The sequence below is a fragment of the Rattus norvegicus genome, chromosome X (genome assembly GCF_021556685.1).
Source record: "Rattus norvegicus strain SHRSP/BbbUtx chromosome X, alternate assembly SHRSP_T2T, whole genome shotgun sequence".
In the NCBI taxonomy this organism is placed as follows: Eukaryota; Metazoa; Chordata; class Mammalia; order Rodentia; family Muridae; genus Rattus; species Rattus norvegicus.
Window position 1 is genome coordinate 10,750,001 of NC_141554.1, and position 25,001 is coordinate 10,775,001.

A 25,001-nucleotide genomic window follows, 5' to 3' on the forward strand; every position below is an offset into this window, starting at 1 on the left:
TGGGAACAGTCTATACTTGATACCTCCAGTGTTATCTATACTTTCATCTTAAAGCCAACTACACAATTTAGCTTCAACCTGTAACAATCCACTGAAACTAATCCTATTCAAAAGATTCCCAATCATTGTGGCAGAAAGTCAAACAGCAAATCTTTGGACTTCGTACATTTGGTATGACACAATATTTGTTCATTTTTCTTCTACTCTTTAAAACTGAAACAAAGATATACCAACCTTAGGTCCATGCTACTAGAAAGGGGGAGGGAAAGGGAAGAAATTTACACCACAAGCTATGGTGTGGATTTTGCTTGCACCCATTAATTTCTGAACTCTAGAAATGTTACCGTGGATGTGGTTTGAATGAGATTGGCTTCTGTAGCCTCAGAGATGTAAATGCATGGCACTCTTTGCAAGAATTAGGAACTGTAGGGCTGTGAGGCTTCAAAAAGCTTACTGCAACTCCAGAGTCTCCCTTTCTGCTGCCTGTGAACCAGCAGAACACTGCTGAGCACCATGCTCCCTGCCATGAGGATAATGGACCAAAACCTATGGAACTAAGCAAGTCTCAAATGCTTTCTTTTATAAAAACTGTTATGATCAGTGTCTCTTCACTGACTTAAATGGATCCAACAGCATTATTTAATATAACTTTGATATAACCTTCTTGGAAGACAATATATGGTTTATACTCTCATCAATACCCAGTACCTCACAGCTTAATCTTTTATTCTAGACTTGATGGTTCTTTTATTTCCTGCATGGTAAATTGGACTAAAGGACGATGTGGTTCAATTTTGAAATTTTTCCTAATCTGCTCCCACCCTTTTGTGATCTTACCCAATTAGTGTTCTAGCTTTTCAAGACAGCTTAACATGGGACTCTTCACTCTCATACTCCATTCTGTCATTTTATTCTCTTCAACCACTATCACTATCACTATCATCATCATCATCTTCCTCCTCCTCCTCCTCTTCTTCCTCCTCCTTTTTTTCTTTCTTCTTCTGCTACTGCTACTGCTATTGCCACTGCCACTGCCACTGCCACTACAAAAATAGGCATTTTGCTTATGAGGCCAATAAAAATTAGAAGTAGACTTGGGGAAGATTGTGGTTATGCAGTTTATTTATTTTTTTCCCATTGGTAAATCTCCCAGATTGTCTATCTGTGTAAATATTATCAAGGACAGAAAATATATACATGTATACTGAATTGAAATGTATCAACAACATCACTGTAGGACTACATGATTCATACAAAAAAGTTCCGCAAACACTTACAATGCACAAACAAAATAAATACAAACTATTATATGAGAAGTCAACCTAAGCAGCTAGTCTTGTTACCTGAGTGGAGTTAGATAGTTGGTTTTTCCACGGCTCCTCTGTGCTGCTGGTCAGGTTTGTGCGGTTATGAGGTAGAGTGGGTGCGTTTCGCTGCAGGTAAGGCACGTTTCCATTACTTCCACTTCCTGTTACATGATTATTGCCTATCAAAATAGTGTCTGTACTTCCCAGTGTTCTTGATGTGCTACAGGGAACATGGCCTGCAGAAAAGGGTCCATTGGCCAAAGCCTGTCTGGGACAGGCAGGTTGGACTCCAGGCTGAGAGACACTAGGCATTCTGGTCAAAGGAAGCTGTGGCTGCTGGCCAGAAGCTGAATTTGTAGGCAGTGATGAGTCAGCTGTTGGCCCATTAGGAATTCCAGTAGGCCGAACCTGTGCAACTCCTGTTTGTCTCATCTGCAGGAAAGAAATGGAAAGCAAAGAAATGCAATGTGGGTAGTTCATGGAGGAGAGAATCAGCATATCAGCATGTAAAGATGAATGAATAATCATGGATTTCTGATCTGAACCCCAACATTTTATTTCTCTAAGTTAAAAACCATCAGCTTCAAAAACAAGAAACTATTTATTTATATAGCAAGCTACCTAGGAAAAGCAGAAACTAAGTTCAATGTTAAGGAAACATCTAGTTATTAATTACTAAAAGAAAAAAAGCAGCAGAAACCTATGAAAAATTCTGGAATTCATAGTTCTTCAAGGAACCTCAAATTCTTAATTCTAAGGTTGATCTAGTGTTGAAGGACTATAATCCCAGCTACTTAGGAGGCTGAGACAAAAGGATCTCAAGTACCAAGGTCAAATCAGGGAACTTAGTGAGACCTTATGTGCATGAAGAAAGGAGTGAAGGAAGGTAGGAAGGAAGGGGAGCAGGAAAGGAAGAGGGACAGAGGGACAACCTTAAGTGCTCCACCCTCCAAAAAATAAATAAAATAAAAATAAACCCAGAAAATTTATAATATGACAAATCCTCTAAACTAAAGGTGAGTATAAAACCCTACCTGGGTTCAGTATAGAATTACTAAGTACTAAAGAATATATATGAAATACCGTGGAGTTAAATAACAAAAAAAATATTTAAAGTTAAATAGCTGCACTTTCCTTAAAAACTCCTAGTATTTTAGAAAGTATAGATCACGAAGTTCTACCAAATATAAGTAGACATGACTATGGGTGAATTCTACAATGATGCTATAGTCAATAAAAGTACACAAAACTCTATGAAATTTTAGAGGGATAATGTTATACACACTTGGTGTTGCTGCATTAAGACAAACTGACTTTCCAGCTGTTCCAGCATTAGTTTCTGTGCTGGATTTAAATTATTTCTATTTGCTCGGAGCTGCTCCAAGTGCTGGGGGGGGGGGGGGGGGGGAAGAGAGAATATAATTAAAGACAGATCTAGAAAGAAGCTAACAAATCTATTAAATCTTTATCTGAATAATTAGAAAAACTCAAAACCACTATTAAGGTTAAACACTGATTTCTGATCAATAAGAATCCAATTCAATCTTTAAGTCTTTTTATAGTTTAAGAAACCAAAGTAAGAGCACTAAGAATTCATCTGAACACAGTTTATTTTAATGTGATCTTCGAGAGATATGGGCATGAAGTTTTACTACTATAGTAATTTTTGGTGTTTATGCAGAAAGCTCTTTAAGCTTAAGAGACATGATAAATATGCCCCAAAAAGCATTGTTTAGAACAGCAAGAGCCTGAAGACACCGTCTAAAACTAGTGATCAACTTAAGAAATAGTATGCTATCTACATAGAGAAATATGGTCTTTTCATATAACAAGTAGACTGTTTATATATTGACCTGAAAGGGTCTCTAAAGAACATTAATAGTTTACAGTAGATCCACTTATGCAAAGGAGGTACCGTTTAAGATCCCCTAGTGAATTTCAAAAATCAGAAGAGCTAAACCTACAATTTAATGCCTTTTCAGTCCTAAAACCACTATATACTGAGGCCATAGCCAGTACAGTATTAGGTGTGACAGTAAAACTAGTACAAAATTCTCTTTATTTACAACTTGAAGTAAAAGAGCAATCTTTACCGTAGATCTTAGCAAACTTAGCTCATGGTATTTTGTGCATTTTTAAAAGAATTTTTACATGTTCACTTGGAGGAAGCACTGTGTGGCTTCTCTTTGATATACTACAATTGTTAAAATCATTATTCTTGTGGTTTGTGGTCATTATTAATGCAAGAATCATGATACTTCAAACAGTTGCTTTGACAGTGAGAAGGCTAGTAAGAGATTAAGGGCCAATTAGCATATAATGGCCTAAATACATTGGACAATGAGATGATTGATATCTCTGGTGGGATAAATTTCATTATGCCAATAGAACCTTATAATTTAGAAGTTATTGTGTGTGGTTTTTTTTTCTTTGTCAGAAATTTTTCATTTAATATTTGTGGACCATGAATGACTACCCTTAAGTGAAATAACATACGTAACACAGCTTTGCTAAGATAGGTAATGCCAGAAAAGTGTCAGGACACATCAGTGAATTAGAGTAGAAGATGAAAGAAGGCTTTATCCTATATAGTCTATAGTCATACTTTATGCATCTACATGCACATTGTGTTCCAAAGACAAAAAGAGAAACAAGTGGGAAAAAAAAAAGGCTGAATTATCTTCATCATTATGTGTACACGTCATGTACTAAGTTTCTTAATCATTTAAGAATTACTAAAATCTCACTGTCTCTATTCTGTTAAATATTTTTTATTAAAAAATTATGGGAGGGGAAATCAGGAAAGGGGATAACATTTGAAATGTAAATAAAAAAATATCCAATAAAAAAATTATCTTACATACCTGTAATTTCTGTGGTGTCAAACACCATGAATGAGTTTGTTGTTGTACTGGAGGATGTGGCACAGCATTGCCACCACTCCAATTATCAGAAGTATTCTGAGGGAAATTGATAAAAAGAAACATTAAAGAATACTTGGTTAAGTCAATAGAGTTAATATTAATGACTAATGAAGGCTAAATGACTATGAATTGGAGTAATTACATAAAGTTATTATTACTTTCTTTAAAAATTTACATGCACATTAAACTTAATATTCATAATTTAAAAAATGTTGATTCTGTAATAAGCCACCCCCAAAAAGCCCACCCCTAAACTATGGCCCAAACTGCTAGCCTACACACCACATTGTCCACTAGAATCAATATCAAATATATTTTAATGTTGGTAAAAGTGATGATGAAAAGTGTGCTGATACCTTAGCGGCAGGGAAATGGATATAATGATTGATGAATGCAAATTTATCCCTACTTTATTTAATATGATTCTAAGAGTTCGGGATGGGAAAACTCAAACCTTTTTACTCTTCTACGATGTCCACAGATTTAAAGTAAAGGACAGGAAATGTTCAAACTGCACAAATATAGGGCAGTTGGAGCTTCTTTTGACTGGGATTCTCTATTTCTCTAGGACATATACCTTTGTTGGACTAGATGTTCTTTTCCTCTTGGCAGGACTGGACAGGTCATCTACTTGGCTAGGAGGAATCATGTGTAGTGGCAAGGACTGCTGTGAAATTGGTGTTTGACTGAGGCCTAATACAGGTTCAGTATTTGGATGATGAGGTTTACATGCCTAAGAATCACAGAAGGAAGACAAAAATAGGGTGCTATATATTCTTAGTTCATTCCTTCAAATTATAAAACTTACAAGCTGCATAGTTTTCATTTTCAAAGTCATGTGGACATCTCTGATTGCAATTATTGAAAGTCAGAAAAAAAAATCAATGAGTCATCATCAATGGAGGAATGTGTACCTTCCTTTGAAAATCTTCTTTAAAAAAATTAAATAAACTACTACAGCATTATTTTAAGAAATGTTGCAAAAACATGAAAATGCACAAAGGTTCTAAGTTGGTACCCCCAAATTTATTCCCATATCAGAGGGAATTTTATTTTGATCTAGATTCCCTTAGCACTTAAATGAAAGGCCATTATTAATTAATAAAAGCCTTCTATGCTTACTTAAAATAAGCTTGACTACTACAGATTGAAAAGAACCCTTAAAGCTGGGCACCTGCAGAACATAACCCAACTTCTCACCTGCTGTGCTGTGTTCATGGCACCCTGCCTGGAGGTAAGCTCTGCGGGAATTGGTAGGCTCCATGCCTCCTCAATACTAGGAAGTAATTTAGTTTTATTCTGTAGACTACCTTGTGGAAGGTTACACAACTGAGCCTAGGAAAAATTATGTAAAAAGCAAATTTAACACAAGCCTACTTGAGTAAGAGCAAGTCCACTAAATCTTCCTAAAGGCTATAGCTTATTGTTTTTAAAAGAAAATAGATTCTAAATTTGGGGCTTTAGAAAGATAAGTATAAAGAGGGTAACCAGAATATAAACCTTTGTGAGAATCAAAACATAACTAAGCTGTTTCCAGGGTTCTCATTAGCTGTCTTCTCATGAAACTTCAAGCAAGACTGAAAGACAGTGTTTGTGTTCTTTTCTTTAAAATGCTATGACAACTTAAAAATGTAGACAGTACACTGAAAAAAACTTAAGCAAATTAATAATGCATTAATGTGCAAAAGAGCATTTTAAAAAATATTGCTTATCTCACTTAGTAAAATGTTACAAGCTATGGTATATTTAGAAAATATAGAAACATATAGGCATCAAGAGACAACTAGACAAATTTTCCAGCCACCCTATTCCTGCCTGAGTGTTCTAGGAAAATATGTGGTTCTTAAAAACTTGGCCTTTAAAATTTTTACCTGTAAATATTTAATTCGTGCTGCAAGTCCAGAGGTATTACTACAATTTTTGCTTCTAGTTGCATTTAAATAGCATTTAATAGCATCTTGAGGCTGGTTGCAGGATTCATAGAGAGTGCCTAGATCCATCCAGGCTGCAGCATGGCCATGGTCCAATTGTACAGCACAAATATAAGCTTGTAAAGCATCCATAGGCTGATTTTGCTGTTGATAGAGCACACTGAAAGGAGAAATTAAGAAAAAAATAAGTCAACTAAGAACTGGTTATTTTCATAGCATGACTTTCATAACAAAGTTTGTTATGTGTGATGCAGTCATCTTTGCACACCAATATCATTAATTTTAGACAGTCTTACCCTATTGAACACCATGTATCTGCACTTGCTTCAGATTTATCAATAGATTGCCTGTAAGATATAAAGGCATCCTGAACTTTCCCAATACTTGAATAGCACCTGAGAGGGAGAGGGAAGGGGGAGGGTAAGAAAATTCCATCAATACCAAAACAAATTACATTTATTTGCTTAAAAAGGGTTATATATTAAAGCAAATTTTTAAAAATGTATTACGTTAATATATTTAGGCATGCACATGTGTGTGTATGTGCAAGAAAATTACAATACACACGTTAACTAGCAATTTACAACTGTATTATAGTCTTTCTCAGAGGTACTAAAGTATACTGCATTGATAAAGTCTATTAAAACAAGTATAGGTCATTTCACTTCAATATTATAATACTAAAAGTTGGACATAGCCCCTCCATGCTCTGCTTTTAAATCTTGACCTCTAGTTTTTCAAATAGTCAGAATATAGAGTTCAAAGAACCAAAATTACATGTTTTTAGTAGGACCCAATGAATTTTTCTTTTCTTAAACAACAACAAAGGGCAAACATTATTTAATATATAAAGACACTAATGTAATGGTTTGTTTCTGAGTATCACAAACAGTATATAGTATTTCATGACTAGTAAAGACAACATTTAGATTTTAATGCCTGACATTTTCTTAAAGAGTATGTACCTAATACAAACATCACTGAAATAACAAAGACAAAAATTATATGTTTGGTGCTAAAAGAAAAAGAAAACAACCATAAATCATGTCTTGAAGGAGTTTATAATTTAATTATTTTTCCTTTGCCTTTTGTACTCCCAACCAGGGTCTTACTTTGTAGCCCTGGCTGGCCTAGAACTACCTGCCCCTACATCCTGAGTGTTAAAATTAAAGGCATACTCTACCACACCTAAATAATTTCCAATAGAGATGAGGACTGAGGGTACTGTGCATATCACAATGCCATATCAAATGGCTAACAAACAGTTTAGGAAGGGACTACAATCCACTCAGAATTAGGAAAAGGTAAAAGGATGAGGTGAGGATAGCTTTCCAATAAACTCGTATATATCTTACTTGATTGTGTTGGAAGATCAATGGTCTAGAGTAGCCACCACCAACAATAAAGTAAATCTGAAAATCTTTGTTTATTCAGAAACTATTTTTTTTTAATCTTTTTTTTTTTTTGGTTCTTTTTTTTTTTTCGGAGCTGGGGATCGAACCCAGGGCCTTGCGCTTCCTAGGCAAGCACTCGACCACTGAGCTAAATCCCCAACCCCAGAAACTATTTTTATCCCAGGAGTTATTCTTAGAAATTTTACTGATTTATGTAATTTACAAGTGTACTGACATAGAAAATGAGAGGAAATATTCAAAAGCAATATGGACAAGTCCTAATGTATTTGTTTAAAAAATAGATACATACGTAAATGCACATGCAACACACTCACACACATGTTGGCACACACACACTTTAAGACCTTCCACCCCCAAAGTTTGACATCTGTTTCCATAACAATGGAAATGGCTGTGATAAAAGCAAAAGAATATTCACCTGACAACAATGTATAGTATAGACTGAAAGTAAAGCTATATACAGAAAGATGGTTGTATTCACTGGTTTGTAATGGGTCAAAGCTGAGATGAAAGTAATAGAAGCGGAAAAAAGCAAAAGAAAAAGGGAAAGAAAAAAAAACTAAAACTAAAAGAGTGGCAGAGACTCCCTGATTGACTGAGAGTCATGAAGGGAGAAGAAAGAAGCTACAAATGTAGCTCAGCGGGAGTAGTAAAGTATTTGGGTATGATATATTAGGCTAGGACCATCCCCCCCTACCCCCCAACAAAAAAGTGAAAGAAAAGAAAGAGTAGCGTATGATTTTATGGGGATGACTTGGAGAATATGATGAATAAAAAGTGAGGCTATTACGAAAATATCAAAATTTAAAATAGCTCCATAGGAATCTACTGTTGAAATTTATCTACATGAAGAAAAGCTGAAAGAACACAGCACATCTATTAAAGAGCAGACAGAAACAGGCCTAAAAAATTACGATCATAGGTTAGAGAGAAATCAGATAATTTTACTGACTAAACAGAGAAACAAGTTCCAAATACTACTTGCGAAAACTGTTGAACAGAAAAAGAATTTGTGACAAGGTCAGTAAATAAGATTAAATTGGAACAAAAGCAAACAACAAAGATAGGAAAACAAACTTATCCATTCATAAGCTTTCTCATATTAAAAGCAAAGCATCAATTAGATGGTAGTGACTATAAGAATGAATCAAAAAACCTGACACCATTACTGAGGCTATTAGACGCTCACAAAAAGGTACCTATCATGACTGCCATTCAAAAGATCCAACAAGCCACTGAAAGAGTCAGATGCAGATATGTGCACCCAACAAATGGACAGAAGCTGCTGACCCCTCTGGTTGAATTAGGGAGCAGCTGGAGGAGGCCCACCCTGTAGGAGGACCAACAGTCTTAATTAACCTGGACCCCTGAGATCTCTTAAGACACTGGATCACCAACCAGGCAGCATACACCAGCTGAGATGAGGCCTCCTAACACATATACAGCAGCGGACTCTTGCGATTGGGTTCAGTCAGGGAAGATACACCTAACTCTCAAGAGACTGGAGGCCCCAGGAAGTATAGATGTCTTCTGGGGTGGGGACATCCTTGTGGAGACACGGGGACAGGGGTGGGGGGTGGGGGTGGACTGGGAGGGGAATAAAATCTGGAGTGTAAAAATAAATTAAAATTTTTAAAAAGTATATGCAATATAACTTTATATTAAAAATAATGCTTGCTTTTAAAAAACAGTCAAAACCACACCTCGAATATTATGACGGATGAAAAATAATTACTCTCTGAAATGATCATCTTCAACCATAAAGCAAGTTAGAGTGCGATAATTATCGCTTGTTTGAGAAGTCAGGAAATATCTATCTGCAAAAATTTGATACATCTCAGTGGTTTAGAATATATAATTATTTGACTGAAGGAAAGAAAAAATATGGAATAGTGCTTACTGAGGCTGAAAAATCAATGCATCTTAAAACAGTAATTCTAGATATGGTTCATTATAAACTAATCTTATGAAACTAGAATTCAAGGGAAATTAAAACCAAACCAAACCAAAAAACAACACAAAACCCCAGAAGTTTTGAAGCAGGAATGTACATAACAGATCATATATTTTGAAGCCAAATAATTGTTATAAAGGGCTCACTCGCTTTCCTGTACATTGGAAGACTTTTATTTATTTTTAGCAGAAGCCCTAATCTCTACCCATGAGGTGCCAGTAGCAGTTTCCCTTGTCTCCTAAGAACCATTCATTTAGTGCACAACCCCCTTATAAAAGATAGCACATACTGGAATTATAAAATATGGTAGATACCAAGTTGTTACTGAGCTAGAAGCTGGAAGATGCCATTCATGCTACCAGAGGAGAAAAGCAATTATCAACTTCACTCAGTTGTGAACCCTGTACCCTAGAATAACAACTGGCCTGGCAAGATATGCCCATTAGTGTAATAGTAGCAAGAACTTATTAGGAAAAACCAACCACTTTCTAATTAGATATAAGGCCTACTCTACAGCATGGAACTCATACCCAGCACCAAAAATCTGTGACTAGACACAGGCCTGTATGTCCTAGGAAAGAACCTATTACTCTGCTAAATGAGCATAGTATTAAACTGATTTTTAGTGGCTTATTATTGGATCTATAGATTTCTCACCTGTCAACCTTCATTAGAGAGGCTTCTATTTACAGTAGATGGTGATTAAAAGACTCTCAAGTGGTCAAAGTACAAAGACTAAGAGAATGAAAATACCCAGTCCTGAATGGGAAATTTGTGCTACTTCTCTTTTCAGAGCTCAGGAATCATTGAGGGTAGGGTGTTTGTGAAGAGTGTAAAAGGGGCAGAATTGGGGATGACTGGGTAAGTAAAAGGGGGGGCGGTTCTTGAGGAATTGAGGGAAGGGTAAAGATGATCAAAACACCCAGTAAAGAAATTCTCAAAGCAAAAATGAAGAAGAGGCAGAGGAGAAAATTGAAGCCTCAAAAGGGTGGTGTGTGTGGGTGTGCGTTTGTGTTTAAGTCATCCACAGTTCTACAAAAGTTAATTAAGGCCTTACTTAAATTTGAGTCTTTTGGTGCCTAGTATACTGAGTTTCCACTATATGGTGAAAGGCAAAATGGGTTAGGAACAATTTATCAAATACATATATATATATAATATATCAAATAACCCCTGAACAAAATTCTGACAGTCAGTCTCTAGACAGTTCAACAGCAGCATACTCACTTTCTTAAAAAATATAAGATTTCAAGTTAAAGTATGACTTGAGGTCTACTACTAATCAAATGCTAGAAATTACATAAGGAAAAGCACATAAATAATTCACTGAAAAAAGTAGTATCTGATAGGCCCTTTAAAGAAACCAGTAGCAATTCAGGTTAATGAAACAAACAAACAGACAAACCCCCAAAACAAAAAAAGTTCGTTAAGACAAGGTTATGCTATGAAAAAACTAGTATACTTAAAAGCTTACTTCTATCATTTGTCTTTCAGGAATCTTTATTATATTCTATTAAAAAGAAAAACTATATATACTGTTCAAGGTTCAAATGTAAATTAACATTTGAGGTTGAAATTAAAATCTCCTAGCTATTATAACTATAAACCACAAAACATAATTATCTGGGTAAGTCTCACCTTCCAAGGAAATACCAGGACTGGCCAGAATTTGGATCTGCTTCCAAGGACTTCTGGAGATATTGAATAGCATAACTTTCCTTGGTGGCCTTATCTCCTAGGAGATCCACAGTGTGATGCATCCAACCTTTAAAACATTAACATACATTATGTAACAGTTCTATTTTTGAGAACAGAAAGCAAAAATTTAATAAAAGTAACCATTCTCATTAATGCATTCTTGATATATTTCAGAATATATGTATTTTGGTATTTTAGAATTACTAATTCTTGTAATAAGGTTTTTCTCATAGGAAGGGATATCAAATAGATGAACAATGTTTCAGAGAAATTAAAGTATTTAAAACAATTACTTAGGGGGTTGGGGATTTAGCTCACTAGTAGAGCGCTTGCAAGGCCCTGGGTTCGGTCCTCAGCTCAAAAAAAAAAAAAAAACAAAAAACAATTACTTAACAGTAGATTACAAATACTAGATAAGTTCAAAAAACCTACCACTAATCAAACATATCCACTTTAAATGTACATATAATTGATCAAAATTATAAATAACAAGGCGGTATTGGCTATTAGCAGTCATTTTCTTATACAAAGAACACAGAAACATCATACATATTATTCCATGTAAAATTTAAGTACAAAGAATTTCCAAGACATACTATTAACCCAATATTTATTTCAAAGAAATAAATATTGATAGTTCAGTTCACATACACACACAATCCTATCTCCTTAAATAAACATAATTCATAGTATGTAAAATAAAGACTAGAAAGAATTATAAAATACTGAACTTTTAAAAATAGAACTAAGAACTATTCAAATGTTAAGAGTAATAAACTTTTCTACAAATATGAACATGGAGATGGCTCATTAGTTAAACATACTGGGCGGTAGGTTTGTTTGGTTTTGAGAAAACTTAACTTCAATTCCCAGTACTACATAGTGGTTTACAATCTTCTGGATCTCCAACTCCAGGAGATCAAATGATCGATACTTTCTTTCAGTTTTTGGTTTGTGGAGTCTTGGGTGGGCCTAAACTAGGAAGGTCTTAAACTCAGAGATCTCTGAGTGCTGGGAGATTAAAGCCACCTCTTCTGGTTTTGGTTTTTCTTTTTTTTTCTTTTTTTTCTTTTTTTTTTCGGAGCTGGGGACTGAACCCAGGGCCTTGCGCTTGCTAGGCAAGCACTCTACCACTGAGCTAAATCCCCAACCCTTCTTCTGGTTTTGGAAGGTACTAGATATACCTTTGGTACACCAACATAAATGCAAATCATATACATAAAGGAGCTGCAAAATTGGAGAGAAAAAAAGAATTTAATAAGTAACTAGTTAATCAAAAAAAATCATGAAATAATGTATTCTAAATCTTTGAAATGGAAAAGAGCCATTTGTTTAAGTTTGCCAATAGATCGCATTTCAATTGCAAATCTCTCCAATGTATGAAATCTTGTTTTATACATTTTATTCTTTGCACATATTCTACATCAAGACCTTGTTTTTTGACATTTGGTATGTACCCAAAGACATCTTAAAGGAATTCAGTTACCATATTTTATCAAAATGAAAAACAAAACAAAAATCAGACCATACTTCCCATCTGCTCCTATTACTAGAAAGAACAAGATGGGCGCATGTCTCACCAGTCAAAAGTGTTTGTTCTACAAGTCTGAGTACATAAATTCAATCCCTGGGAGAAAAAGAAAATGAACTCCTGAAAGGTGTAGGTGCCTTTCTTACTGCCACAGGTAGGCCATGGTACCTGTGTCCCTGCAAGTGCACGGTGTCCCCTGCCCCCATAATATGTTTTTTTTTTTTAAAGCAGTCTAATTTTTTTTTTAAAGCAGTCTCTAAAGAAATGGCCTTTAACCAGAACTGGCCCAGAAACAGAAAGCAAGCTACTATGAAGCAAACATAATTACACAAAGTCATGAGTTTACTTTTATATTCTGAAATTTAACAAACCACTGTCAAACATCAGGTGATTTATGAATCAGACAAAATAAAACTACCATATTCCAATAATCTATTTCTTAAAAATGTGTGCGTATTAGATAAGTAGCAATTAGATTGGTTAAAGGGAGGATATACATATATTCTTCTATGAAGCTAAAACTGCATGGAAAACAACTAGAAATAAGATGGATAAAAACATTTATATTCATGCCATTAGTTGAGAGGTAAATAACTTTGAAAGCATCACATGTGTTTTTCCCAAGTTAAAAAACAAAATCTTTTTCACTATACTAGCAACATTTTTAAATTCAATGAAAAAAATTCTTATTACCCAAACACTGTAGTCCGCTAAAAGTATTTTGATACACTTATAATTCTTAAAAATAGACAAAATTAAAATGTAAAAACAAAGGTTTCATATGAAGGTATGGTGCGATGAATGGGGCATTTGAATACTTGGCTCCCAGTGTGTGACATTGTTTGGGTAGGACTAGAAGGTATGGCCTTGCTGAAGTATGTCTCCTGGGTGGCCTTTGAGGTTTCAAAAGCTCCCTGCCATCACTGTCAGTTCATTTTCTCCTATCTGTCTACTGCTCCTCTTTCACTTTCTGGCTCCACCCATAAGGATGGAGATGAGTGCTTTCTGTTGTTCCTACCAACATGCCTGTCTACTGCCATGTTGTGATATATTCTCATCCTTCTAGAGTCAGACTCTCAAAACAAACCCTTCTTTTGATAAGCTGCCTTGGTCATGTTGTTTTATCATAGCAATGAACAAATAACACGTAATGTCATTATGTATATATAGTGAAACACAATAAATGGACGTTTAAAACTGACTTCAAAATTACAGTAAATAACTATTATAAAAATACATGTATACAATGATAGTTAAAAACTGACAACTAACTTTCCTAGACCCAAACCAAACCAAGAAGAACTCAAATACAAATTATGGGGTAGAGGTGAGGGGGACAGATTCAATAATTAGGTAACAAAATTAAATATTGAAGGGCTTTATTGTTCTCTTTGCAAGACAGTTATCTAAAAGCCTAAATGGCTACATACCCTCACATTTAACATTAAAATAGGACTGCATGCTTACAAAACCTATAGTGGGCTAGAGTTCGTGTAATTTTAAGATAAATATTTTACTGATTAATACCTATGAAGCTGTGAAAGGAAGCTCATAAACCACTAAATCAGTTAATTTCACTTAACATAAATTACAAATGAACCTGGTACAAAAGAAGTTCTCATGCCTTCTTACCCAATGATTAGAGAGAATTTTCAGAATTTAAAAGGACCATGTATATCCGAAAATTACAGTATAGAGACTAAGATAGAAAACACTTAACAGAGGGTTCAGATTTTTATCAACTATGAAAAAAGAATAACAGAAGAACACATAATGCGATTACATACCTAATTGTTGTAAGACAGTTGCTTTTACTTGTGCAGAAAGGTTTTCTAGCTGCAAAAGTTGCTCATAAGCTTCTTTTGCAGAATGATACTTCCTCTAAAGAGCAGAAAAAGAAATTTAGAGAAAAAAAACAAAAAATATAAATGTATCCCACTATTAAGAATTATATATAGTATTTATAATGCTTTGGCAGATTAAAAAAAAAAAAACTAGCTTAAAGTAAGAAAGTGCTGATTCTATTACTGATGTTTAACACCAGACACATTCAAATAGATATGTTCCACTCTGTATATGTAAAGCTAGTAATAGCACCCATCATAACAATGTATCATTAAAATATATCCTTTTAATTTTTAAGTATTTGCCAATTCCCAATAACTAAAATCATCAACTCACTTAATAATGTGAATCACCTCAATTTTACTTAATAATGTCAGGAGAGTACTCTCTATCCAAGAGTATAATTTGTCTCCTTAGCAAGTTCCCAAGAAACTCAATAATACAGAACACCCCTCCCCCAAAAAGCTATAATAAAAATCACAGGCACAAAAGTAATTAAAATCCTGTTATAGACATAATCTTTCCAGAATATAAAATCTTACACAATATTTATAACATCTATAATTTTAATTAAGATTAATTAATTATACTATTCAATGCTTATAGTATTTTCAAGTTCCACAGGCAAATTTCTAAATGTGACCATTTACACATAGTACTGCCTGCAAAGTTTTAACACGACCAAAAGCTATTCTCACAAAAGTCATAAAGTTTAAAACAACAAAAGGCCAAAAAGTGGAAAGTTTACAAACATTGCCTTTAAATAACATTTTGTAGAACAATAGGATGCAGTGGCTTTTATTCTTATTACTACTGCCATTTATACTTATTAACTGCCTGAATGAAGTAAATCATAAAAAATTGTAGGGAGAAATACAAAACTGGCTATGTGAGCTACAGACAAGTCACGTACCCTATGATCTGATATCTACAAATTAAATATAAAAGGTAATTTCTAATCAATCTATTAACTCATTCTAAGTATCAAATGAAATTAACAAGCAGCACTGGAAATAACTAAGGAACTATATTATATAAATACATTATGAGGGAGCATTTTAGACAACTGCACATTGAGATTATCACTACTTATTAACTGAAGTTCATGAACTCAACTAATTCCTAAGACATTAATCTTATCTAGTCTACAAAAGTTAAATAGGCAGTAGTTAAGTAGGATAAGGACTAACATACTCAACCTAGTTCCTTCAACCAAAAGATATTGTTGAACAATAAACACATAATGGAAATGGTTGGGGCTACAAAGTAGCATGAGGACCAAAAACAGAAACAGAAAATATACTATGTTGTATACAGATAGCATATTTTGGAGAAAAATGTTCACATGCTTAGAATACTAGAAGACTGAGCAGAAAATTCAGAAACTGCTTATAAAGACCTTGCTAAGTCAGTTTAAGATGACTGGTTGTAACCTAAGATAATGGAGACTAGGAGCTATTTCAACTAATAAAATCAGATTTTTATCATAGAGAGACCATATGTTGTAAAATATCTCAATGCTGTTATATACACCAAACCGAGAAATATAGAACAGTGACATGCACGTAAATGTTTGCATCATATCAAGAAACACAAAGTTGGCTTTTGCCTCATGTTATGTACAAAACAATGATAACTGCATTAAAGGTCTACTAATAAGAAAAAATACAAAGAAAAAAATGCAAGTGAGTTCTTCCTCGAGACAGGAGTTCACTGAACATAGCAAGCTAGCACAAATCACAAGTGAGAACAGAGAGTTGACAAAACAACTATAATCCCTGCCTCAGGATGCTAAGATGGAAGGATAATAAGCTGAAGGCAAGCTAGACTACATTGTGAGATCTTTAAACAATCAAAATAAAAGTCTGGAGAGATGGCTCTGTTCTCTGGACCCATATCTGGTGGATCACAACTTCCCATAAATTCAAGGACACATGTGTACACAAACTCATGCATACACACACACAAACACACACACACACACACACACGGTAACTGATTAAAAAAATCATTTAAAAACAAGATATTATAATAAGCATCTATAAGAGAATAAAGCATTCTCTACCGCAAAAGAAATAGTAAACGTAACTAAATCAAGTTTATAAGCAAGTTATAAGTGATTCCTCTCTGGATATATCAAGTTTCTTGTGTATCAACTGATGAAGCAACGTTCTGACTAAACTTAATGAGTATATATGTATGTAACAATACCCCAAATTGCATTAAGTTCCCTGCATATACTTAATTTCATTAGTGCATAGTATAATTGATACTGTATTAATTCTTTTTCACTTGGGTAAAATTAAAACACTTACCTGGGTTTCATATAAGTGGGCAATGTGAAACTGAACTATAAAGAATGATAAAAAACAAAAACAAGTCACAAATAATACAGCAAGATTTGGGGTAAATTAGGCAAGAATGACATTACAGAATATAAGCATGGTTTATATTACATAGATTTAAGTAATAGGTGAATAACTTTCACTTGCTTTTAATAAAAAATATACAATCATACTATAGAATAGGATAATAAACCATAGCAGTCATTGTTAATCATTATCAAAATGTGTTAGTTATTAATTATTGTTAACAGATATAGCAAATGAGTATACAGTTTATAAAGTTACAAATGACAACATTAAATAAGTAAATAGGCAAATCTTATAAACTTTTACATTTCAAGGCATAGTACTTCAAGTTGAGTTAAAAGTCAAATATGTGTTAAAGGCAATATCTAACAGAAAACAAAAACAAATGAGCTATTAGATTTATACTTTTATGTTTATATGTTATATTACACATGAACAATACTTATTAAAAAGTTACAGGCCAGAATGATCATGGTACTAACACAAAGATGGGTGTTTGATTTCTTTTTCTTTAGTGCTTCAGAGTTAGATTTGATCATTAACTAGAAACAAACAAGTAAAATCACTTGGAAAAAAAGTACTGAACAGTCCTGGAATTAAAATACAATTGTTGAAAATAAAAAGAGAATATTTTGGCTTTTAATTTTCCTTCTTCCTGATATTTCATCGTCCACGTATGAAAGTAAACCAAGAATGAAGACTGATACCCCCCTTTTTTAAAATTTTTTTATGTTCTATTTAGATTTTATAAATTGATTTCAAGTACTCTCAGAGCCTCTCAAGATTACATAAATTTAGCCTGTGTACATTTGCTTTAAAAAAAAAAAACACAGAAGGTTCAAAGCTAGGATCAAGTTTTCAGAGAAACTTGTTATCAATGTAGATTTCTGAAAATGATGCCTGACAGTGTGGTCAAGGAGTGGAAAGCTACCTTTTTATTCATTTCTATGGGTGATTCCTCATTCTTATTCTCTCTAGCTGAGTATCAGGGTAACAACATCACACAAGGTAAGGAAACAATGAATTTTAAAATAACATATTAATTTAAAAATATTACACTATGTTAAACATCAGATAAGTGAAAATTAAAATCTTTAGAACATGAAAACCCTCTAAATAATGAAGTTTTAAATTATAAAGAAGATATTTAAGGGCCTGTACCTACTCCTCTTTGCCTATTACAGCACAACTCTATAGAGAATTCCAGTAGTATTATTTCCTTGTTATTTGAGACAGACTACTACAGGAAGAAAAGATAGAGTCTTCTAAAATATCAAAACTTCTTGCCACTAACATTTTTCTATACTGATGTCTAATAAGAGATGGTAATCAAAACAAAACATTAGCTACTTGGTGTTCTACTGCCACTCTATAAACTTCCTCTAGGCCATCTTATGGACTAATGAAAAGGATCTCATTATTTCAAGAATTACGAAGTCCAATGTTGCCCTTTATAGTATGAAAAGTACCATAGAGTTAATTTCTTTAAATTCGTCTTTGAAATAGAGCAAAACAAACAAATAAAAAAATTTCACCACCAAATTACATTTGGGATAAACTAATATTGCCACAAAAGGTCATAAAACTAAGTTTACTCAGAATTAGCAAAATTAATACCAGAAGACTATTTTATCCAAAGCAATCTTATAACAGAAAGTCTCACATCACCATGATCTTGGTTTTCAAATTATAAACAGTAACTTACATTTTTGAAATACTGCTAGAAAGATTTTTCCTACAGAATTGGTGTTCAAAGCTCTCTTTACCTTACACTTCTTTTTTGGAAGGCACAGTGCTCTATCACCAGGCTACAATTGTAATTTGCCCATGCTATTAATCCATGTTATATTAAAAATTCTGCCAAGTTTTCACTAATCTAAAATTTTCCTTCAACATTTCACAACAATGAAATGACTTGTCACTAACACTTTTCTATACTGCTGTCTAAGTCAGAGGACAGAAGGACACGGTAGCTGGGTACTGAATCTGTATCCTTCAGCACAACTCTTTATGCTTCAACTTTTGTATTCAAGTTAATACAACAATGTTTTTCAACTGTTCTCTTTCAACTTTTCCCTTAAGAGGAAGGAAGAGGGAAGAAGGAGGAAGAGGAAACAGAATTAAAGGAAAAAAATACAAAAACAATTTATAGCAAAATGATTTACTTTCAGACACACAACAGCTACTGAATAACTTGAAATTTTGGTATAGTGTTAGTCAGCTTCTCAATTGACTTTTCAAGAAATAATCTTTTTTAAAAATATAGCTAAATTAAAAAAAATACTCCAATTATCAAATTGGTTACTTTAAAGTATACTAAATAGACACTAAAACATTCAGGCTGATAAACATATCAAGCTATCAACTCCTGGAAAAAAGAAATCTATACAGAGAAAGAAAATAAAGAAAACCACAGCATTCTTCTTTAAGTTACTGGAAAATGTCGCCTCAAACTTTCCATATGATACATGAAACTATTATAGTAAAATCAAAGTATTTTCTAACATCAGAGCATAATAAGTAAGCTCCTACATAAACCTTTGGATATCTACTAAATGGCTGGCAAATGTTATTTGTAATCCATCTAAGTCATTTACAATATAACTAGTAAGCTATTTAAAAAAAAATTAACCTTGTTCATCAGTTTACTTCAATACATATATGTTTCAGACTGACTGGTAACACTATTTAATCTCCTAAGTGCTATGTGTTAAGCAGCCATAGTTATATTCGATAAGTGTAGAAGAAATAAACTATACAGAATTTGTTAATATGATTTTAAGTATTGTTATGGTTTGATCTGAACACATGTATCAAAAGGTATTTAATACTTACTTTCAGCATTGGACAAAGTGCAGGGATTGCAGTCAACCAAAGCTAACTGAAAATGCTGTACATAAGGAGAAAGAAAGCCAATGCATTAAAAATTTAGAGTTATATGAAAAGATCTTAAATATTTTTTCAGGTATATCAGATCTAACAAAATACTGAAGCTACGTTCCATAAATAGAATTTACAAACCAATAAATGAGAATTACTTTGAACACTTCTATGAATACACTGTAGCTGTCTTCAGACACATCAGAAGTGGGCATCAGATCCCATTACAGATGGTTGTGAGCCACCATGTGGTTGCTGGGAATTGAACTCAGGACCTCTGGAAGAGCAGTCAGTGCTCTTAACCACTGAGCCATCTCTCCAGCCCTACTTTGAACATTTAATGCTACCAATTGAGATATATTTAATGTTGAGTTATTTTCTTGAAGCAGATAAAAATAGAGAATTTGAAGAGTCAATCTTATCAAATTATCCTAAGTATCTATCATTTTATTTATGAAAAGGCTTTAGATTTTAAGTATTCAAGTAAATGGGAAATGTTACAAAGCAATTTAAATACAATGAATCTTTTTTATTTATTTATTTTTAGAAACAATTCTGGTAATCAAAGGGTCTCCTGTTCTCCAGGCAAACACCCAATCTACTGTGTCATCCTTTTTAAGAATGCTAAGTCAAAATCCAACTGTACTGTTCAGCTACTTTTTATCTTAAATTGATACTTAAAATTTTTAAAGGAAAAGTTTTATTCTGAGAATGGTCATGAAGGATAAAACTAATCAGAACTTTTAGAATATATGCATACAATTTGTTTAATTCCTCAGATAATATTAAGGTTAGTAGTTTAGTAGTATTACACGGACCTACTATAAACATAAAAAATTCATTTCATCATCAACATTTAACACAAATGCTTTAAAATGCAAAACACTTGGTAATATCTGACACCTAGTTTTGCAAAATAAAATTGAACATACAAAAAAAGTAAACATAAATAAGCATTATAGAATTAGTACACATTTAAGCTGAATAAACAAAATAATAAAAATCTTTGAATAGTTCTGAAAAAATGTCCTGCAAATATATATTGTCTAATTTTCTAGGTGCCATAAAACTTTAGCACTGAAACAATCATAATATAAGCCATTTTAATCAACTTAAATAAGCTAATTTCTATTTAAGCAAACCGTATTAAAATAACTGATATTAATGATGACAACTTTTAGATGTAAGCTCCAAGAGAATTAATAACTTTCAGTAAAGTAATACTATCACCAAGTATTAAGTATTGTATTTCAAAATAGCTGAACTTGGTGAACTTGAACCTTCACCTAATAAGAATAAACCATCAGTTATCCAACAGTATATGGGAAGGAAAGTTAGAAAAGTACCATTTGATAAGAATAGAACTACTGTGTATACAATTTCAAGCACCTGCTACATATATGCAAACTCAAGCTAGCCTCTGCATTTATAGCTTTTTTAAATTTTAAGGCTTTCAGTGACTTCTAAATGGCTAAACTGTAATAGAACACGAACACAAAATCCTAAATTAAAACACTTTAAATCTTAAAAACACTTAACAAATATTTAAGTGGAAGCCTCTAATGCCCTAAGGACATATACACACTGGACACAGTGGTAAAAAACAAACAAACAAACAAAAAACCAAAGTAAAAAGCTACATACTACACTTGACTGAATTTAAAAAAAAAGAAAAACTCTAAATATCTAATACTTCAAAGAGCCTTTGTACTTTTCTATAGTCTATTAAACAGATTGTATATCTTCAAACATCCCTTTGGTGTGCTACCAGAGCAATAACAGTCTATTTTAAGGTACATAAGTAGTAAGAATGTAAAGCAGGCTTTCCTCTCCACTGAAAGAACAGCATAGCAATCACACTTTCAGATTGTACTGTATTTCTAAGTCTCATCTAGCCTGTAAAAAGAAATTCATATTTGAGAGAAAACATCCCTTTCCTATCTGGGAAAGAAAAGAAAGAACTAAACTAAAAGGAAATAGCCTTGAAGAGGACAGTCTTGAGTTCTACTGGTTTCACAGAAACATTGAAACAAAGATCATCTATCAGCATCCATGATTCTGCAGACAAACCTGGTGTGAATCATTTTGGTCATATATTTATACAATTATCAAAAATATTAAAAGAGGCAATCAAATCACTGTTCCATCAGTTCAAAACTACAATTCCAAAGAGAAAAGATAAGGGGAAATCAGGAAAAGACTATATATTCAAACCATGTATTAGAAAATGAAATATCTTATGAAATAATTACTGTTTATAATTTAACAATTACTTAATTTCTAATTAAAGCCTGAAATCTATATCCACATAATTACAAGTAAAACAAGTTTTAAATTTTCTCTTTTAAGTGCTTTATTTCTAGCTTTAGTGTTTGTCTATTCAAAATCTTATGGATAAGCAATAATTTTTCTCATTTACTTACAAGTTATTAATGTAGAGCAATATTTGGATTCTAAGCCCAATCCACTAGGTTTTGATTAAGCAAGAATTGGAGGTACTATCATTCAAACCAGAAAAACAATCTGCATATCATTCTGATATACCAACAGCAGTTGTTAAATGCCACTGTTCTGGGGTTTTTATTACATTGTGTGCTTGTCTGTCTAGACCATTATTTCAGAACATATAAACATGGTGGGTAAACTGCCAAAACTATTATCTGTGTTCAATGAAAATAGGCATAGTAACTTAAAAGTTATATGTTAGTGCTAGGCAGTGGTGCTACATGCCTTTAATCCCAGTACTCAGGAGCAGAGGCCAGGACAGGAGTGCTATACAGAGAAAAAACCCTGTCTTGAAAAACCAAAAAAGAGTTACATGTTAGCAACATTGCCAGTTTTTTATTCTATACCAGGACCTCTACTATGGCTTTAGCACTACATGTAATGCTCATTAAAGTTGGTGTGCTAGAAGGTTTTCGTTTTGTTTTAACTTGCTAAGGAAATAGAGAACAGACTGTAACAGGAACACACAAACACAAAGACAATGAAAATAAGAAATATTTCAGGCTGAATAACTTATTTTTGTAGGGACCTTAAAAACAGGGCTTTATGTATTACCTGAGAAAAGGAAAGACATGCCAGATACAGTTGCAAATCAGTTTCACTATTATAGACTTCCAAAGGTATAATTTAAAAATTTTTTAATTGATCTAAAACAAGAGAAATGTAGGCTGAAAGGATATATAGATTTGTTCTCTGAAATTGGTTATAGAAGAGCACACAAGACAGTCTTGATTAAGCTGATCTAACATTCTCTTAAAGCCCTCAAACTTATCTTTTTACAGAGTTATTGTGACTGCTCAAGGAAAGACTATGGTATACTGATGTCTTCCTAATAGCTATCAGATCCTGACTATGTTCATTGAAAAATAGGTGAGCTCTCTTTGAAATTATGCCAGCCCGATCTCTCTTAAAAGTTTCTTTAACAAAACAAGACAAAATACATTGCATACTACTGATACTCAAATTGTCTTTTTTCTAACTCTTCTTTCTGGTTTTAGGCTTTGGCCTATACCACCTGACAGCCCTTCAGTAACTCCAACTCAATATACTTATGACTTATCTCTATGCAAAGAATTTTCACCTCCCAAATTCAAAATCCACTGCTTTACTTTATCGCTCATTTTAGTCATGAAACTGACTGTAGTAATTTGGATGTACAATGCTCCTTACAAACTCAAGTGTTCGAATATATGGCCCTCAGCAAGTGGCACTGTAGGAAAGCTGTGAAATCATTGCTGAGGCAGTTTCTGCATCCTATTCTCTGCCACGTCAGGCAGGTTTCTGTCCCTATTTCTTCTTTGCAATGATGGCCTATATCAAAACTATAAACCAAACTAAGCCTTTCATCCTTTCAATTAACTGTCATGTATCTACCCATCCATTCATCTGAGAACCCATTTGTCTTTCTGCTTTTACTCAGCTTTTCCCCGTGTATCCATTCCATTGAGCCTCCTAATATTGTTATAATAGTTTGCAAGCGTAGAAGTGACTCATTAAAAATGTAATGGCTGTGAGGCAGTGGCACACACCTCTGAGAGAGCAGGTGGACCCCTTCGTTCAAGACCAGCCTGGTCTACAGAGTAAGTTCGTTCCAGAACAGCCAAGGCTACACAAAGAAACCCTGTGTTGACATCTCCCACACACCAAAAAAACCTAGACATGTGTCCAATATGTACACACAAATTACAGAATGAGGCAACCTCATTTTCAAATTACTTTCAGAGTGAATAAATTATAGCTATTTCAAAATAAAGCTGGTACATATATAATTTTTACTGTAAAATTTTATTTTCAAACTAACTTTTTAAAGGTAAAGTTGGATATATTAACTGCTTTATAAAGTTGTGGTTTAACACCGAATGTAACTATAAATTTAAATTATTATGAACAAATGCTAATAGTCACTTTTGAATTGAAAATGAGTTGAGCTCTTAAAACATCTAGGAAAGAAAATTGTCATTTATGAGAGCTGCAAATTACCCTAACTCTCCTGTATAGGACATACTTATAACCACATATATAAGCAGTTAGGAAGTTTTCAAACATACTTCATAGATACTAAAGTATTTTACACATTTTGAATACTTTCTATATGGAGAACATAAAATCAAATTCAGATAAAACTCAAATATAAAAACAAAATTTGACAGATAGAGTGAAGTAACTATTATTAAATTGCCACATAAGTCAATTGATCACCAGATAAAGTAAAAATTAACTAGTAGAAAAAGGAACAAAGAAGGAAAGTATATTGTGTTCCACAAATAAGCATAAAAACATATAGAAAGCAGGCAGCGATGGCATCAGATCAAAAGAAACATTGGTGTTCTACCCAATGGAAAAACAGGGTTGTACTGCTTTAAGGTTTAAGGTTTCAACCTTAAAAAATGGTTTCCAATTTCCACAATCAGAATTCATATTTCTGCTGACCATAAAAAGTCAAAGCAAAATGTTACAGTATCATAAAGAGCCAACAATTATTCTGAAGAAAGGAATATACAATGAAGTAAAAGTAGGAAAAATTACCACAAATCCTACCATGCTCTCATGATTTTTAATCTATGCTTAAATACATACACACACACACACACACACACACACACACACACACACACACACACACCCCAAGTATTAAGATG

At 33.4% G+C, this 25,001-nt stretch overlaps 1 protein-coding gene across 17 annotated transcripts in view; it reads right to left on the reverse strand.

Annotated features, from left to right (window-relative positions):
* The window catches only part of Kdm6a (lysine demethylase 6A), a 142,521-nt gene that overhangs the window by 38,912 nt on the left and 78,608 nt on the right, over positions 1-25,001 (reverse strand). For 3 of the 17 annotated variants that reach the window (XM_087598904.1, NM_001427597.1, XM_087598919.1), the window contains 11 exon segments: positions 19,813-19,867; positions 16,921-16,955; positions 14,548-14,641; positions 11,170-11,296; positions 6,459-6,557; positions 6,103-6,322; positions 5,432-5,566; positions 4,809-4,964; positions 4,172-4,267; positions 2,593-2,694; positions 1,344-1,739 (listed from right to left, as the gene is read on the reverse strand). In XM_087598904.1, coding sequence (XP_087455030.1) covers positions 1,344-1,739; positions 2,593-2,694; positions 4,172-4,267; positions 4,809-4,964; positions 5,432-5,566; positions 6,103-6,322; positions 6,459-6,557; positions 11,170-11,296; positions 14,548-14,641; positions 16,921-16,955; positions 19,813-19,867 — 1,515 coding nt within the window. 17 annotated transcript variants of the gene reach the window in all.